General features: G+C 54.7%; 3 protein-coding genes across 6 annotated transcripts; 1 reads left to right on the top strand and 2 right to left on the bottom strand.

The window, feature by feature from the left end:
* Positions 1 to 2,083: 2,083 nt before the first annotated feature.
* LRRC29 (leucine rich repeat containing 29) lies at positions 2,084 to 3,438 on the bottom strand (the record flags this gene model as incomplete). Its single annotated transcript, XM_023763067.1, has 3 exons — positions 2,084 to 2,739; positions 2,826 to 3,043; positions 3,256 to 3,438. Coding segments are annotated over 3 exons (570 nt in total), but the record flags the coding sequence as incomplete, so codon positions are not given.
* LOC111822994 (F-box/LRR-repeat protein 2) lies at positions 2,084 to 14,694 on the bottom strand. The gene is made up of 5 exons (XM_023763098.1): positions 14,685 to 14,694; positions 14,449 to 14,616; positions 10,789 to 10,889; positions 4,891 to 5,883; positions 2,084 to 3,742 (listed from the first exon to the last, which is right to left on the bottom strand). Exons 1-5 carry the CDS (start codon positions 14,692 to 14,694, stop codon positions 3,446 to 3,448), a joined length of 1,569 nt encoding a protein of 522 aa, XP_023618866.1. The 3' UTR covers positions 2,084 to 3,445.
* TMEM208 (transmembrane protein 208) lies at positions 14,587 to 16,748 on the top strand. 4 transcript variants are annotated; one of them, XM_014464923.2, is made up of 6 exons: positions 14,587 to 14,698; positions 15,333 to 15,428; positions 15,845 to 15,904; positions 15,986 to 16,122; positions 16,265 to 16,367; positions 16,467 to 16,748. In XM_014464923.2, the coding sequence occupies exons 1-6, from the start codon at positions 14,693 to 14,695 to the stop codon at positions 16,602 to 16,604; spliced, it is 540 nt and encodes a 179-aa protein (XP_014320409.1). In that variant the 5' UTR covers positions 14,587 to 14,692; the 3' UTR covers positions 16,605 to 16,748. The 4 variants fall into 4 exon arrangements, with proteins under 4 accessions (XP_014320409.1, XP_023618833.1, XP_006099462.1 ...); XM_023763065.1 differs by having other exon boundaries at positions 16,265 to 16,322; XM_006099400.3 differs by having other exon boundaries at positions 16,283 to 16,367.
* The last annotated feature ends 115 nt before the right edge of the window (positions 16,749 to 16,863 follow it).

A 16,863-nucleotide genomic window follows, 5' to 3' on the forward strand; every position in this document is an offset into this window, starting at 1 on the left:
TATGTGTCGAGCCAGCTGTGAACCCTGTGGGCCAAGCCTGCCTTCAAACTCGGTTGGTGCAGGAGATGTGGACATCAGGCCAGGGCCACAGCTTGGGGCCACGAACCTGGGCAGCTACAGTTGAGGGGCTTGTCCTTCCTCAGGATGAGTCCTCAGCCTCCCTCAGTGCTGGGCCTGCAGACAGGAATGGCCTGTGTTTGGGAGGCACCAACCAAGAGAGTGCTGGTGCTACCAGCCAGGTGAGGGGGGAGGCACGGCCCCAAGTGGAGGCCTTCCTGGGCAGCATTAACAGGGGCCTAACATGGGAGCCATGTTTCCAGAGGCCTCTGAGAGTCTGAGCTCAGTCCGGAACCTTGCTTGGCTGCCCCGTGTCCTTTGTGGGACTTGGAGAACCTCTGGTGGGAGCAGGACAGGAGAGATGTGAAGCTGGGCCTGCCTTGTGTTGAAAGGCAGGTGTAAGATTCCAGAAGACATCCCCCAGTGGTGGGAGGATATTCTGACAAGAGGGAGTTCAGTGCAGGAAGCCTGCATTCTGATTAAAACCCACTGCAGGAGGGTGGGATGGGCACAGGAAGGCCAGAGCTCCTGGGATCAGAGGTGGCTGGGGGATTGGGCCCAGCTGGAGGTCACGCCCAGAGCTCTGGTCATGGACCTCAAGCCTCTGAGGCCAAGAGGAGCAGCCCTGCCCACAGGACAGACTGAAAGATTCACCATCCACTGACCTCCTTTTCCACTCTTCTTGCTACCTCTTCCCCGGCAACTCCTCAAATGTCTTTTTAAACAATGTTAACCATCAACATGTTGCCTTGAAAAGTGATGAAATGACATCTCCTTTGGAGAATGTACTGAGCTTCCCCTCCCCCCGCTATGCTTCTGACTCAGGCACCCGGAGACTTCCCACCACATTTGGAATAACTGCTGTTTAGTTCAAGGTGGAAGTAGGGGTGGGGATCCCAGATGCTGTTAAGTCTCCCAGCACTCCTTGTCTGGTGGTCCTTTGTGCAGGCCACCATCATCTTGCCAAGAACCTCCTGGTTTCCTGTCTCCAGTCTTCTCAATACCAGCTACCCGAGCTGTTCTAGCAAACATGAAGCTGATCTGATCACACACACTACCCCCATCCTGTATTCGTCAGTGTCTCCCTATTGTCCAGGGGGTAATGGTCATGGTACCATGATGGGCAGAGTAGAGATGGGTTGCAGACATGTATGTGGTTTAGGCCCTGTGCAGGGTTCTCAGTGCTTGGCCCCTGCTGGCATCCTCCCTGCACCCTGTTGGGGCCTAGACACCCCCCACCCCAGTGTCAGCTCTGGCCTGCCATGTGCACCCCCCCAGGCCCTTCTGCCTGATTGCCCCTTCTCTCGCTTCTCATTTTTTCTGCCTTGAGTCCTTCCTTGACCTCCCAGGCTAAGCTCGTGACTCCCCTGGGTCCCCAGTCCCAGGTGCTGTTGCTCTGTTTGTGCACATGGCTGTCCCCGCCTGTTGGCTGATTTGCTTCTCCAACTGCCCTGGCGGCTGGGAGAGCTTCACCACCTCTGAATCCCCACAAAAAGCAGGCACTCAGGCAGCCCAGTTGGCTGCTCCTAGAACTAATAGACAGATGGACAAAGTGGAGGTGGACGTACGGAGGGCCCGGCAGACTTTCTAAGAGCTGCTGTTGAGAATTCCCTGGCACTGTTTAAGAGGTTGGACTAGATGACCTCTAAGGACCCTTCCTACCCAGCGAGGCTATTCGCTATCCTCTTTCTTGCCTCCCTGCCCGGCCCCCCCCCCCCCCCCCCCGCCCTGAAGACCACCTCATGGACTCTGGCAACGGGGAGGGAGGATGTTCCTGGGGTCTGGCTGGGCCCAGTGCTACAAGATGTGCCTTTGCTACAGGACCTGCCTGGGAGCTCATGCTGGGAGAGGCCTCCAGACTTTTGGAACCTCCCACCATATGGGGAAGCTGGGACCTGCTTAGGGGCTCCTATGGGGCTTTGGGCCACACCCGAGGAAGTTGTCTGGTGTTTCCTCCCTTGTCCCTGGACAGGGCAGGGCTGCTTCAACTGAGGTGGGGGAGGGGAGAGAACTTCAGATAAAGAGGTAGAATCTGGAATTTTTAATCTTGTTTGGGTTTACAACAAAGATAAGGCTTGGCTGCTAAAGTTCAGCGCTGGTAGGGGACTGGGAACTAGAATAGGGAACAAGGTAGGGCACAGGCCTTGGATGGAGGTAGGCAGAGCAAGAGGGGGGTCTGCTCCTCTCCAGCATCTGACCCAGCCACCTATGGGCCTGGGGCTTCCAGACCCAGGCCTGGCCAGGAGGTCAGGAGCTGGCATTTCCAGGGGCCTGTGGCAGCCTCATGTAGCTGGCAAGCCCCTGCCAGGCTGTGGGGCAAACTGGGGTAGGAAGCACTCCAGACAGCCCTGGATTAGCCCCACCTCCAGTCCTTGCAAAGGTGTTTATAGCTTAGGGAAGGGGCTCTGGGGTCTGTAGCAGAGGGGAACAGGAGGCACTGAGTCAAACTCCAGGTTGAGAAGCCAGGGCCAGGGACATGAGGCTGAGCCACAGGGCCGCTTACTGACCTGGCCTCAGAGTGTTAGGGTCAGGTCAGCCCCTCCCACGAAGCGGGACTGGATGCAGATCACCTGGGGCAGTTGGGCTTGGAATTGCCTGACAGCAGCTATGCTAATACCAGGGCACATGGCGACATCTAACATCTGGATCTGCTTGCACGCCTGCCCAATGGTGTCCAGCGTTCTGCAGGAAGGCCCCGGTGTGAGTGCCTGACCCGAGGCTGGTCCCAGCCCAGCCCAGCCCCTGCACTGGCATTGTTGGACACTCACTGCTCTGTGAGCCGACTGCAGCTGGACAGGTTGAGGTGCTGCAGCCTCGGCCAGGAGCTGGCTGCCTGGGCCCAGCCCTCGTCACTGAGGAGGCTGCAGTGACTCAGTGCCAGGCGCTCCAGGCTAGGGCAGCCCCTGGCCACAGCCACCAAGCCGTTATCTGTGAGTGCTGGCAGCAGGCTCAGTGACAACTGCCTCAGCTGGGGGAACTGGAGCACCTGCAAGGATGGAGGATGTGGGGCTGGGGTGTAGTATGGCACTGGAGCCAAGGGCCAGGGGCTCTTCTAGGTTCCCCACCCCCAGCAAAAGGCGAGGCCATACACAGCAGAAGCCAACAAGAAAGGAACTTTTTCTAAGCAAAAAGGGGGTGGGCCCAGGCCCCTGGCTCCAGCCCCCGATCCTCAGTCTATCCACACCCCCAGCCCCACACCTGTGCCAAACTGGCATCGGTCAGCTTGCTGCAGGCTGTGAGGTCCAACTCCCGCAGGGCCTGCATCATGAGCAGGGAGGGGCCCTGTGGCTGGGGAGAAGGGTCCATGGGGCCTGAGGCCTGATGCTCCAGCTCTCCGTGTGGCTGTGGGAAGAGACCCCTGCTTCTCAGTTCCTCCTGAGTTTGGCCCTCAAATGCTCCTAGAGAGAGACTCAGGAGGGCAGGCGAGCCCAGGGACCACCCACCCTTCATGACCTTGAGGGTCCCACACCTGGGCTTTCTGTGCTGGCTCCTCACTGGGTTCCCCCAGCCCCAGAAGCCCCCAGTCACGAAGCTCCTTGCACCAGGCCAGGCGCAGGACTGAGAGGGGAGTGAGGTAGGTGCAGATGGCCTGCAGGGTCCGGTTGGTGAGGGCCACACAAGAGGATAAGTCTAGCACTCTGAGACTCGGTCCCAGCGCTGGGATCAGGGAGAGCACTGAGTTGTCCTAGGAGGAAAGTGGAGAAGGGAGAGAGTAATGGAAAGATGGCAAGGGTCACTTAGAAGGTTCTGTCCAAGGTTCTGGCCCAACAGGCAATAAGGAGCTAGCAGAGGGCCCACGGAGGGAGGTGATGATGTCCCTGTGCTGGTAAAGGTTGGAGTGGACATGGGGAGCCATGGGGCTAGGACACCAGGAGGAGTTTGCTGGAGGATAGCGCTTGGCTGGGGCAGGAAAGATGCTGGTAGAAATGTCTCAGGTATCTGCCCTGACTGTGCTCCCAGTCCCTGCTGAAGGGGTGGGCTGAGGCTGCCCTCTGACCACAGCTTATTGGACTAGTGGTGGACATCTGACCCAATCAGATATGCTCCCTCTAGATTGTGAAGCAGAACTGTGAGGTCACAGTGGGCAGAAGCAGTCATGGTGGGGGGAGTGGGAGCTAAGGGCGGAGTAGAATAAACTGGTTTGTAGAGAGATACAGAGACACAAGAATGTGAGGCTCCAGTGTCCAGCTAAGAGACAACAGTGGTAAAAGGAAGATGGAGAGGGGCAGGGGAAGAGAGGTGCTGTGGGGAAAAGGTTAAGAGGCGGTTTTCAGGTTGGGAATACCCTGGTCACATGGATAGATCGAAGGAATAACCCACTAAACAAGGCTGCCATTGCCAAGACAGGGACGCCACCCAGAGGGACAGGGCTGAGCCCTATTGAAGAGACTGGCTTCAGATAGAAAGCGACTCTGCTGCCCCCACATCACATTACCCCCCTCAGGCCCTGCCTGAGAAGCCTCTTCTGTGTAACCTCGGTGCCCCTCCCCACAGGGCTCAGTTCTGTCACCCCCTCCTCCAGCCTTCCTAGCCTCTGGAACACCTGCTTTTAGTGCCTCCGACTGCAGTGGTCACTGAGCACTTGGCATGCCCAGTGGGTGCCACCTCCTGGGCTGGGCCTCCCTTGACCTGAGCCCACAGTGGGAGCTGCCAGGAGGGTGCTGATGGCCGCACAGCCACACTGTCTTGTCTAGGCCCCTTTCCCCTTCCAGAATGTGTTCCAAGTTCAGTTCTAACTACTTGGACACAAACACCGGGCAGTTTCTCCCTCGTGCCACACCTCCACTTCTCCCAGCCCTGGCCCTGGGGAGGAAGGAAGGGGTGGTGGCTCACCTTGAGTGAGGAGCAGTAGGCCAGGCTGAGAAAGGCCAGTGGCGGTGGAGCTCTGCGCACTGAGCCCAGAGCCTGGGCCAATACCCGCCCGCTCACTAGGCAGCACTCAGCCATGTCCAGGCTCTGCAGCTTCCGCAGGCCCCCAAGGGCTGTGCATCCCGCATCCGTCAGCCGCTGCAGCTTCCTCAGGCTCAGGCGCTGCAGGTGCCGCAGGCCCCGGCTCACAGCCAACAGTGCCCCATCAGCCAATTCTGAGCAGCCGCTGAGGTCCAGGGAGGTAAGGCCCGGTTGCTGGCGGCAAAGGGCAGCCACAGCCTCTGTGGAGAGGTCCCGGCAGCTGTGCAGGCTCAGCTCCTGCAGCTGGAGCCCAGCCACCTGGCCCAGGGCCTGCAGGGCCTCGGGTGGCAAGCCCGTGCCACTCAGGTCCAGGGCGCGCAGCCTAGCAGCCCGCTCCTTCACGAACCGCAGCAGGTTGTGGAAGGAAAGTTGGGATGGGGAGGAGTCCTGGGGGTTGATGGAGCCCCAGGCTGGGCCTAGCTCGAAGGTGAGGTGACAGTAGGCCAAGGAGAGGCGCTCTAGGCTGGGGGCGCAGCTGCTTAGCCTGTTGAAGCTGAGGTCGGCCAGGTCTCGCAGGCCAGCCAGGTTGAGCTCGCGGAGGCCGCTCAGTGCCTGCCGGACCTGCTGTGCTGTTTCGGGTTGAGCTAGCAGTGTGCCCGATGCAAAGAGGCTGTTGCAGCCACTGAGGTCAAGGCTACGCAGGGCCGGACAGCCCAGGATCAGGGCCACAAAGGAGGCCTCCGTGGGGCTGCCCCCACCGAGGCACAAGCTCTGCAGGTGAGGGCCCAGGTGGTAGGCAATAGACTGCAGCACCTGGTGTGAGGCTGGTGAGCCATCCAGGTTGGTGAGGCTGATGCAGGAGACGCCCCTGAGGCCCAGGCTCTTGATGGTTGGGAGAGAGGCCGAGGACACAGGGATATTGTACCGCAGATTTCTCTAAAGGGCAGCAGCAGACTTGGTTAGCCCTCTGACCTCAGAGGGTGCTGGGCATCAGATCTGGTGGCAAGTTGCTGGTTAGAGGTTCAGGTCAGGGAAGGACCCTTCTACACAGGGGGCCCACTATGGAATGAAATGTCATGTGTGGTTGAGGGGTGCTGGTGGGAAGTGAGAGCTGGAGGACAAGTCACACTGGGGCCCAAGGGGATTGATGACTAAGGGGAGGGCAGGAGATTAGTGATGGATGGGTCTAAATGCCTATGGAGTCCTGTGAGGAGTGGGGAGTTGGCATGCAGGGTACAGGAGGGGTAGGGGATGGCCTGGAGGAGGTCCAGGGAGCAGGAGGACCCCAACCTTTGGGACTTGCAGAAGGTGGCCCTGAGGCCCATGGACTCAGCCGCTGCTGTTAGCTAATAAGCAACCAGCCTCCGCTACTTTCTTAAGAGCATATAAATAGCCCTCAGATCAGCTGAAGGCGGGAAGAAGCGAGGCAGGTGTCACTCACCACAACCCGCTGTGGCCCAGATGCCAGAGATCTGGGGCAGGCAGTGAGGCTGAGGCCCCCTGGTGGCTTCAGTGTCTCAGCCACATGTTTGCAAAATGGGTTTTGTGTGTAAGTGAAAATGTGTGCATGCATGCATGCGTGTACGTGCACACACTAACTCGTGTGAGCTCCACAGGCTCCAGAGTTTGAGAGTGCTTGTGATTCCCGAGGATCTTCTCTGGAGGGTCCATCTTATCCAGGTAAGGAAGGAGAGCCTCCATTTCTGGGGGCAGGAACCAAGAGAATGAATCTTTGCCCAGCCGGTGTGGCTCAGTGGTTGAGCATCAACCTATGAATTCCCGGTCAGGGCACATGCCCCGGTTGCCGGCTTGGACCCCAGTGTAGGGCGGGCAGGAGGCAGCCAATCAATGAGTCTTTCTCATCATTGATGTTTCTACCTCCCTCTCCCTCTCCCTTCCTCTCTGAAATGAATGAATGAATCTCAGGGGTGCTGAGGCAGTTGAGCTGGCCCTGCCTTGGAGGAACAGGTGAGCGAGAGTGGGGAGCAGACAGCTGAAGCGGGGGAGGCAGGAGGCCAGCTCAGGGCTAAGTCATTGTGGCAATAAGCTGGCTTGTGCAGGAGCTTGGGGAGCCCCCAGCTAACGAGGTGTTTCACAAAACCTTCCCTGACCTTGTGCCAGAGGGAGCTAAAGTGCAGTGGGTACAGGTCTTTGTGGAACAGGTCTGTGGCAGAGGGAGAAGGTTTGGCTTCTAAAATCCTAGCCCTGTTCCTCTACCTGAGGATGCCCAGGTTGCAGGCAAGTGGTACTCAGAGAGGCTCTTGTCTTAATGTATCAACACGATCCTGATGCAGGAAAGCAAGCTCCCTGGAAAACTGCCCTGTCAGCAACTGTAGAACCCACATTCCCTGCGGTGCCCCACAGCACAGCAAAGAGCAGAAAGGTAGACATGGCATGGAACGTGCACTCCTGTAAGATGTCTGTCCACAGGCTCCTCCCAGGAAGACACATGGAACTCAGCCCCAGGTGCGGAGAAACCAGCCTGACTTCTGCCAGAGAGAAGCAGTCATCTATGGCTACCGTGGTGTCATCATGGGGAGGAGTGGGTGGTAAGTGGTGGGGACCAGCTCCTGGTTGCTTCCACAGGGGTTGGGGGGTCAAGCCAGGTTTCCTTTCCACACCCCCTCCCCTGAGCGAGGTACAGCAGGCCTCCCGCCATCTCCACACCCTGCGTGCCGGATGAGCCAGTCGGATGAGCCAGTCTGATGATGCACGGAGTGAACTGTGGCTGGGGGCGTGCAGAGCCTGCTGGTTACCCAGGCAGCACCCGCCCCCTCGGCCACCCCCGCAGGCCCCAGCTCCTTCTGCCTCAGTCTTCCTTCTTTCCCTTCCTTCCTGAGCCCGGGGCTGTGGGGTGTGTGTGTGGGGGGTGTGGGGTGTGGTGGGGGTGGGGAAAGGTGGGGGGAAGGTGTGGAATGTTCTCCTCTCTCCCACTGCCTCCCTATAAACAAGGTAGACAAACAGTGAAGGAAGGCACTGGCAGTCAGCCCGGGGTCCAAGTTCAAGGCTGGTAACAGTGAAAGCCACTGGATAAAGGGGCAGGGCCTGGCCTAAAGGACTTCCAGCTCAACTGCCTCCCTGCTCTCCACCATTTTTCTTGGTGGGGAGGGGGCAGCCTCTAAGTCATCACCTGGTGGTGTAGCCTGGATTCCAAGTGCAGGAGCCCAGGAGCAGCCTTTTAGGGATATGTATCAGCTGTGGGGGGCAGAGCAGCAGGCTCCTAGGTCCCTGTGTTTGGTCCTGGTACAGCAAAGCCCCCTCCCCAGGCCCTAGAGGAAGATGCTTCTAGAGCAGTGGTTCTCAACCTTCCTAATGCCGTGGCCCTTTAATACAGTTCCTCATGTTGTGGTGACCCCCAATTTCATTGTTACAAATTGAACATAATTAAAGCATAGTGATTAATCACAAAAACAATATGTAATTATATATGTGTTTTCCGATGGTCTTAGGCGACCCCTGTGAAAGGGTCGTTCGACCCCCAAAGGGGTCGCGACCCACAGGTTGAGAACCTCTGTTCTAGAGGCTCAAGGGAGGACTATAAGGGTACCTACTCCAGATTTAGCCGCCCTATCCACAGAGGGGCCAGCTAGCCCATGGTCTCCTCCTTTCAAAATGCTGGTGTCTTCAGAGTAAATGCAAAGTCCTTTGGGAAATGCCCTACACCTGCTAAAAGTGACACATGTCCTTGACTGTGAGAGGCCAGGATTTCGTTGTACCCACTGAAGCCTGAGCTGAGGCTCCAGGCCTCTGTGTGAAGACTTGGAGAGCCACCTGATGGAGGAACGGCCCTCTGTCTGCTGGTACAGAAGCCCAAAGCGAACACACCTGTTCTCTAGGAGGCCTTGGGGGAAACAGGCTCTGGAACTCAGGGGCTTTGGTGTTTAGAGAGGAGTTAGATCTCCAGGTGAAGGCAGAGGAGGGCAGAAGCTGAAATGTCCTAAGTGTCCTAAGTTCTTCACAGTGACCAACCCAGCAGCAGCCTCCAGCCCCCACCCCTGGGAACAGGCAGAGCCTGGGTGTATGTCGGGGGGCTGCTTTGTCTACTTTCTATTTGAGAAAAATTGGGAGTAAATGGGGCAGGTCAGGGAAAATAAGAAGCCACTGAGTCCAGTATCCTAGCCTGGCCTGGTGAGCCATGGGCCCTACTGTGGCCTTGGGGAGCCGGAACCTTCCATAGCATCTCCTAGCTGGGCACTGCCTCCTTATCATCCTGCCCGGAAATCCAACTGCCAACTAGATTTTACCTCCAGATGTCTCATACTTCAAGTTTTAAACAGGTCCAAATCAAATTCCTTCAGACAGTAAGCTCAATGACACTGGATAGGTAACTCGGCAACAGGCCCTCCACATTTAATATGTGACAAATGCGGATTCTAATCCAGCAGGGAAGGGGAAGGGACGACTATACATAAATGGTATTTGGGCTAATTGAAAACTAATCAGTTTAGCTTCTATCTCATAGCATAAATCAAAATAATTTCACTGATAAAAACAATATAAAGATTCACGTTGTAAAACAGAAGAAGCAATTTTGCTGTGAGCAAAAATAAAGTCTAATAAAAAAAAACAAGAAAACACGAGTGTACATTTATCAAATCTCTGAAGAGGCAAGGGATCCCTAAGTTTAAAAAGCAATGGAAGAGCCACCGGTGTGGCTCAGTTGGTTGAGCATTGTTCCATGCACCAAAAGGTTGCTGGTTCTATTCCCACTCAGGGCACATACCCTGGTTGCGGTTGGAGGCAACAGATCAATGTTTCTCTCGCTCTCTTTTCCTCCCCTCCCTCCCCCTCTCTCTCTAAAAATCACTAAAAACATGTTAAAATAAAAAGCAATGGAAGAAATAAAAAAGGATGTTCAAAATCAACAACATAGAAGTTTAATCTCTGTATCTCATAAATATACACATATCTACAAATAAAATTAAAAGGCAAACATACTAGGAATATATTTCAATAAATATGTAAAAGATTAAGCTCTTTAATATATAAAAATTTTATACAAATAGATAAGAAGGATACTGAGACCCCAATAGTTAGATAAAGAACATGAATAAACAAAAGAGGGAAATATAAATGGTCAACTAATGAGAAAACTATTCAACCTCAGTAATAAGTAAAAATTAAAACAAGGAGTTACCATTGGTTGCCTTTCAAACTCGGACCAATGTCTGCATTCACCTCCAAGCTGGGCTGTCTCCCTATTCTCTGCCTCCCCCTCTCCAGCCCACTCCGCACTGCAGAATTCTAAGAAACAAATCACCCTGTGTCACTCCCCAACCTTAACATTCCTTTAAAGGCTCCAGAATGGTAACCAGGAGAAAACCCCAGCAATGCCACCTGGCACATCTACCAGCTTGTAGCCTGACCCCTTTCTAACCTTATCGCCTACCACTTGTCCTACACACATCTACGCTCGTCACTGGGAACTTGGGCGTTTGTTTCCAGAACTATTTCACACCTTGGTGCCTTCACCTGTGTTGCTACCAGTCCTTGAAGGCCAACCTTCATCCTCATCCTATTCCTTCAGGAAGCCCTCCCGAAGCTGCTGGTCTCCTTTGGATGTCCTTCCTCATGTTTCCGGTGCACCCTTCATTCCAATGTCACAGCACTGAGCACAGGATGTTATGATCACTTGTCTTTCTCCTCCACTGGACTATGGGCTCCTCGGGGGAGGGGCTATGCCTTATTCATCAGTAGAGTCCCAGAGCCAAGTATGTACGCACATAATGTATGTATGAATATGGAGGATGAATACATGGATGGACGATGTATGAGCAGGGCCATGAGCAAGCTGACGTGAGAGACAACTGAGAAAGGGCCAGGTGAGGGTGGGCACCTTACCTCCCGAAGGCATTCTGGGCTGCGTAGTACCAAGCCCGACTCACGAGGGAGGCCTCTTTCTGATCTGACAGAGGCAGGAAGCTCAGAATATATGTGAGCATCTGAGGGGAAAAGAGAGGGCATTGGGGCTGTTAGAGCTGGGGGCCTGGGGAACTTTCTCTGGCTGATAGCACAGCAGGGCTGAGGGGACGAGATCACTGGCTTCTACTTTATCTTGAATCCTAAGCTTCAGAGAGTCCTCATGTCCCATCTCTACCTCCCAAGTATCTTTGCTGTGAATGAACCTTTACTTTGTCTGGATACAGGATTGTACAGACTGATAAAAATCAAACTTCCTGCTCAGTTCCGTCCTAAGAGCCTGGGCATTGGAACCAGATCAACCTAATTCAAATCCTTACTCTATCAACTGACCTCTCTGAGCCTTGTTGTTCTTATCTGCAAAATGGCAGTGGTATGAGGTTTAATATATATAGTGAGAATTAAATAACAGATCTTGCATAGGATCTACAACATAGCAAGTCAGGTGCTCCAGGAAGGTATACGCCTTCCTCCTGCCCTCGTAGATCAGGCTCTGGGAACACACTCTTTCCCCGTCTTCTCCACTGCCAACTTGCCTTCTCAGCTGCTAAGTAATGATCCCAGCAAGACCCAGCTCAGGAGGCTCAGGCCCTCGCTGCGCTTATGCTCTATGAGGCTGGTGGGAGGGGTGGCGGAGGTTGGAAGCCCTATTATAGGAACTGTAAAGGGAGTCGGCTGTGAGGCCAGGAATGATCTGATGTTAACTCTTTTTGTCTTCTGGAATCTTCCTTCCTTGACTCCTATGACACTCTGTTTTCTAGGGCTCCACTCACCACTCCAATTGCCCTGTCTCTGGATCTTCAGTGGTTCCCAGGGCTCAGACCTGGATCTTTCCATCTGTTTACTTTCTAGTAAACACTTGCATGGCTTCGACAGTTACCTCTATAGGAATAACCCACAATTCAATATCATGTTACCTTATTCATGACCAGTGTTGCCAACTGTCCATAGAAGCCTTCACTCAAATATTTTTACTATCACCTTCATCTCAACCAGAATTCATATTCTGCCCTCAGTCCAAAGCAGTCCCATCTCCCAACTTTCCAGCACCTGAGCTGGAAATGCCAACCGTGCAACTCCTCTGAAGGTCTTGATAATACTTTGTACCTGTCATACTCAGACACAGATGTCAAGCATAGGCTTTAGGCCAGGCTAACTTAGACTCATTTAAACCCCAATTCCACTACTTTCTAGAATGGGGATATTAGAAAACATATGTCATAGTCTGCCCTAGCCGGTTTGGCTCAGTGGATAGAGCGTCGGCCTGTGGACTGAAGGGTCCCAGATTCGATTCCGGTCAAGGGCACATGCCCAAGTTGCGGGCTCGATCCCCAGTAGGGGGGGTGCAGGAGGCAGCCAATCGATGATTCTCTCTCATCATTGATGTTTCTATCTCTCTTTCCCTCTCCCTTCCTCTCTGAAATCAATAAAACATATGTCAAGACCTCATCAGCCCATTCTGATCTCTCATTCCTACCATACAGAAGGTGCTCAGCCAACACTCACTGGATAGCATACAGAAGGTGCTCAGCCAACACTCACTGGATTGAATTAAGGATGGATAGTCCTCTATGTAAAACATATGTCATAGTCTTTATTTTTTATTTTTTTAAAGTATATTTTATTGATTTTTTACAGAGAGGAAGGGAGAGGGATAGAGAGTTAGAAACATTAATCAGCTGCCTCCTGCATACCCCCTACTGGGGATGTGCCCGCAATCAAGATACATGCCCTTGACAGGAATTGAACCTGGGACCCTTCAGTCCGCAGGCTGACGCTCCATCCACTGAGCCAAACCGGTTAGGGCCATATGTCATAGTCTTATGGGGATTAAGATATAGTTATATTGGATATGATGTGCTTGACACCTAGTAGGTGTTCCATAAATGGTTGCTGGATTGCTGTTACTAATATTTTTACCTTTGGAACTTTACTTAGTAGCCTAGACTTTCATCATTCTAAACCTGGATTCCTTTTACAATCTTCCAACTGACTCTCCTGCCTCCAGGCTCATTCTTGCTAATCATTCTGCACACTACAGCAATGTTAATTTCCCAAAAAATAGCTTTCGGTCTCAGCACACCCCTGATGAAAACTTCTAGGGTATCCCAGTACCCTCACAACACAATCTCCACTCTTGGGTCAGCACTGCCAGGCCTCCATGCCCAACTAGACCCCTGATCCCAGAGCTTCCCCAACCCAGTCTCCCCACCGTCCTACAAACACAGCTCGTCTATTTCCTCTTTCCTAGAATGCCCTTCCTTGAGCTTGACCTCATCAGCCCATTCTGATCTCCTCTCATTCCTAGCATACAGAAGGTGCTCAGCCAACACTCACTGGATTGAATTAAGGATGGATAGTCCTCTACCTCTATTTTCACCAAACGTTTGCTCAGGGTGGGGCGATAAAGCAGATCGATTATTGAGAGAATGACTGGGGAGGAGGCTAGATGCAGGAAAGAAAACACTGATGGGGACTGGGAATGACCAAGCCTCCAACCCTCAGGGAAGGCAGACATCTTATCTCCGAGCTAAGATAGTGGCCATTCCACCTTCTGGGGCTCAGCAGCCAACCCAAGGGTCAATGAATAGTAGAGGGCAAAACCCCTGTCCTCACGGAGGGGATTCTTTGAGCTGGGAAGGGGAGTGGCTTTCCTAGAGACCAGAGCAGGCAGTGATAAGGGTGGATGGCCATCCCAGGAACCCCATCCCAAGAGGCATGACTGGTCATTCCTGGGACCTATGTGGGTGAAATGGATAACCTGTGGGGCCAAGGGGAGACAAGAAGCCACGGCAGGGGGCTCAGTGGGGTGGGAGCAGTCCTATTTTTGCTAAGGGGAAGGAGAGCCATTCCAGGGCTGATGGGGAAAAGGTGTCTAGTCTCCCGGAGGCATTGAAAGGGCGGCCAACTCTCAGGGCAAAAAGGATGGAGGAGTCATCCCAGAGTCCCCTGGGGACAAAGGCTGTGACCTGCTCTCAATAATGGCGGCAGAGGGGTCTTGCTTCAGGCTAAGGAGGAGGGGCAAACATCCCTTGGGGCCCAGGAGGTAGGGGCTGCGGCCATCGCTGGAGGCGGAGGGAAGGGGGAGCAGGCCGGTCTTCGGGGACAGAACTCAGCGACCCTGCCCGGAGTAGATGGGGAAGGCAGTCTCCCGCCGCCAGAGGCAGGGGACAGCCATCTCTCGGGGTGGAGGGAATGAGCCGATCATCCCAAGGGACCAATGGAATGAGATCGGTTACCCTTCGGGGACGATGGGATGGAGCAGATACCTTCCAGAACTGAGGGGGAGGGGCGGCCATCTCAAGAGAAGGTGGGTAGGCAGAGGCCCCGTTCTCTCTGAGGTGACAGAACAGCCATCTCCGGGGGCCGATGGGGAAGAAGAGGATGTCCCCCAACTAAGGGGACGGAGTAGCCTAACGGTGGGGCCGTTACCCATCGCTTGCAAGTCCTCTCAGCTACCGGACGGGTCATTTCCGCCCGGCCAGCGGGACTCGGCGAGCGGTCTGACAGCCCCTCCCCACAGCCCGGGACCCTGAGGGCGGGGCCTGGCCCGAGCTGGACCTGAGGGCGGCCTCCTCTCACCTCCAGGGGCAGCGACTCCGCCATCGCATCCCCGCCGCCTCCGCCCCCGCGCAAGGCATCTGGGAAGTGTAGTCTCACGGGCTCTGGGGGGCGGGGCTAGGAAAGGAAGTGGCCCACTCACTTCCGTCCCAGTTGTGACGATTTGGGTCTGCACCGGAAGTGCCTGTGCTGCCGATGTGGGACTTGGTGATTGCGGTTTCATTAGCTATTCCTCGTTCCCCCGGCTGGGTGTTTACGTCGCACCATGGCGGTAAGGAGAGCGGGTAGGGCGGGGTCCGCATCGGCAAAGCGCTCCCAGGGCCTGGGAGACTGAAAGCAGAGGGAGGACATCAAGAGAAGCGGGTCGGCCAGAGGGGGCGCCATTCAGTGGCCGGGCCGTACTAGATGCACGGGGGTGGAAGGGAGCGGCGCTGGACCGTACCAGGACGGGTGCCGGAGTGGGGGTGGGCGTCCGTATCACATAGTAACCGGAATTGGCTAAAGATCTGAGGGGCCAGCAGGGTGTGGGCGTCAGTCGAGATCTTGCTCACTCCAGCGGAGGCCGGAGAGGGGCGCTATTCAACGCCACTCAGGAATTCCCCGTGGCGGGGTCATCAGCCCAAAGCCTTAGCTTACCAGGGAAGCCAGGCGATATCAGCCTAGTGTTGTATTGTTCGAGGGTGTGCAGGAGGCGATCATTGCTGAGGTTGTTGGAAGGGTGGTTTCTGCCTTAAGCAGGATTGCCTGGAGGAGGGGTAGGCACCCCAAGGATTGTGCCAGGTTTGAGCACCAACGGGAACTGCCTGAGGTGCACCTGGGACTCTGTAGCTAACCAGGCTGGTGGGGAGGGGGAAGAGGACCCTGCTGAGGAGGGCGCTGACAGGCCTCTCACCATTCTTCTGCAGCCCAAGGGCAAAGTGGGGACAAGAGGGAAGAAGCAGATATTCGAAGAGAACAGAGAGACCCTCAAGTTCTACCTGCGGATCATACTGGGGGCCAATGTGAGTGCCTGGCTCTTATTTCTGTGCCCGCCCAAGGTCCCAGAGTCTTCAGTTCTGGGTGGTGGGGGCTGCTGCAGTGGTGGTGGTGGTGGTGGTATGTGAGTCAAGGCTTTAGAAGAAAATTCCAGAAATCAATCAATCAATCAATCGGTCCTGTACAGAGGAAATGTTGAGTAGTCAAAACAAAACAACAAAATGAGATGGACTCGAGAGCCTTTACCACTCCAAATACAGAGGCTTCTTTCCTAGGCTGATGTGTCAGAGGGTAGTCTGGGTACTCAGACCTCTGTTTCCCCCATCCCATAAGAAACAACCTGTCTTCTTCCACAGCCTGGCCAAACTCTTGGTCAGAGTCAAGGGAGGTCCATGGTTAAGGGGTAGCTTTGATCCCAGCCTGATCCTGTGTCTGCTTGCAGGCCATTTACTGTCTTGTGACCTTGGTCTTCTTCTACTCATCTGCCTCATTTTGGGCCTGGGTAAGTGTTCCCCATCCTGGGAAGTGGGTACGCACATAGGGTTAGTGGCTGGCCTTTGATACTCCCACTCTTGTTCTGCAGATGGCCCTGGGCTTTAGTCTGGCAGTATATGGGGCCAGCTACCACTCAATGAGCTCAATGGCACGGGCGGCCTTCTCTGAGGATGGGGCCCTGATGGATGGTGGAATGGACCTCAACATGGAGCAGGGCATGGCAGAGTGAGTGTCCCCCGCCGCCAGCTCAGGTGAGCGGCCCCAGGGCTGTGGTGCTGGGCCCAGATAGCCCAAGACCCACAGCTGCCTGCAGCTTGAAGGGGTGGGAGGTGAATTGGGGCCCATCTACTATTTTTGGCCCCTGCAGTCTCCCTTCTATCCACAGGCACCTGAAGGATGTGATCCTGCTGACAGCCATTGTGCAGGTGCTCAGCTGCTTTTCCCTCTACATCTGGTCCTTCTGGCTCCTGGTGCGTGGGTTGTTGGACTCCCAAGAAGGGGCTGGGGCATCTAACCATTCTCTTCTTTCATTTCCTGAACCTGGCTTCAAGTTACCTTTTCTCTCCTAGGCTCCAGGACGGGCCCTTTACCTCCTGTGGGTGAATGTGCTGGGCCCCTGGTTCACGGCAGACAGTGGTGCCCCAGCGCCGGAGCACAATGAGAAAAGGCAGCGCCGGCAGGAACGGCGGCAGATGAAACGATTATAGCCACTCACATTGTGACCACTGGTTGCTGGGCCTTAGGTGGCTCTGTCAGGCTGTATGGCCCCATGCTAGGAGTAACGAGGGCCTAGTCCAGGGGCCAAAAGCAGTCTAAGGCATAGGATTGTTGAATAAATGGCTTAGAATGTGGCTAATGGCTGTGTGATGATGAGGCGTGAGGCAGGAAGAACCAATTCTTTGGTATTTCTCTACTGCCTTAGACCTTGAAAGCAGGGGTCTATACCTTGAAAGAAAAAGGCTCTTG

The sequence above is a fragment of the Myotis lucifugus genome, unplaced genomic scaffold, assembly GCF_000147115.1.
Source record: "Myotis lucifugus unplaced genomic scaffold, Myoluc2.0 scaffold_274, whole genome shotgun sequence".
NCBI lineage: Eukaryota > Metazoa > Chordata > Mammalia > Chiroptera > Vespertilionidae > Myotis > Myotis lucifugus.

Bases quoted from the DNA above. Each gene is read 5' to 3' on its own strand.
- LOC111822994 (XM_023763098.1), bottom strand. The intron at 5,884-10,788 runs GTAAGGTGCCCA...GCTGCCCTTTAG, and splicing joins GCCCAGAATGCCTTCGGGAG to AGAAATCTGCGGTACAATAT. The intron at 3,743-4,890 runs GTGAGCCACCAC...CTTTCCTCCTAG, and splicing joins CCTACTGCTCCTCACTCAAG to GACAACTCAGTGCTCTCCCT.
- TMEM208 (XM_014464923.2), top strand. The intron at 15,429-15,844 runs GTGAGTGCCTGG...GTCTGCTTGCAG, and splicing joins GGATCATACTGGGGGCCAAT to GCCATTTACTGTCTTGTGAC. The intron at 15,905-15,985 runs GTAAGTGTTCCC...CTTGTTCTGCAG, and splicing joins CTGCCTCATTTTGGGCCTGG to ATGGCCCTGGGCTTTAGTCT.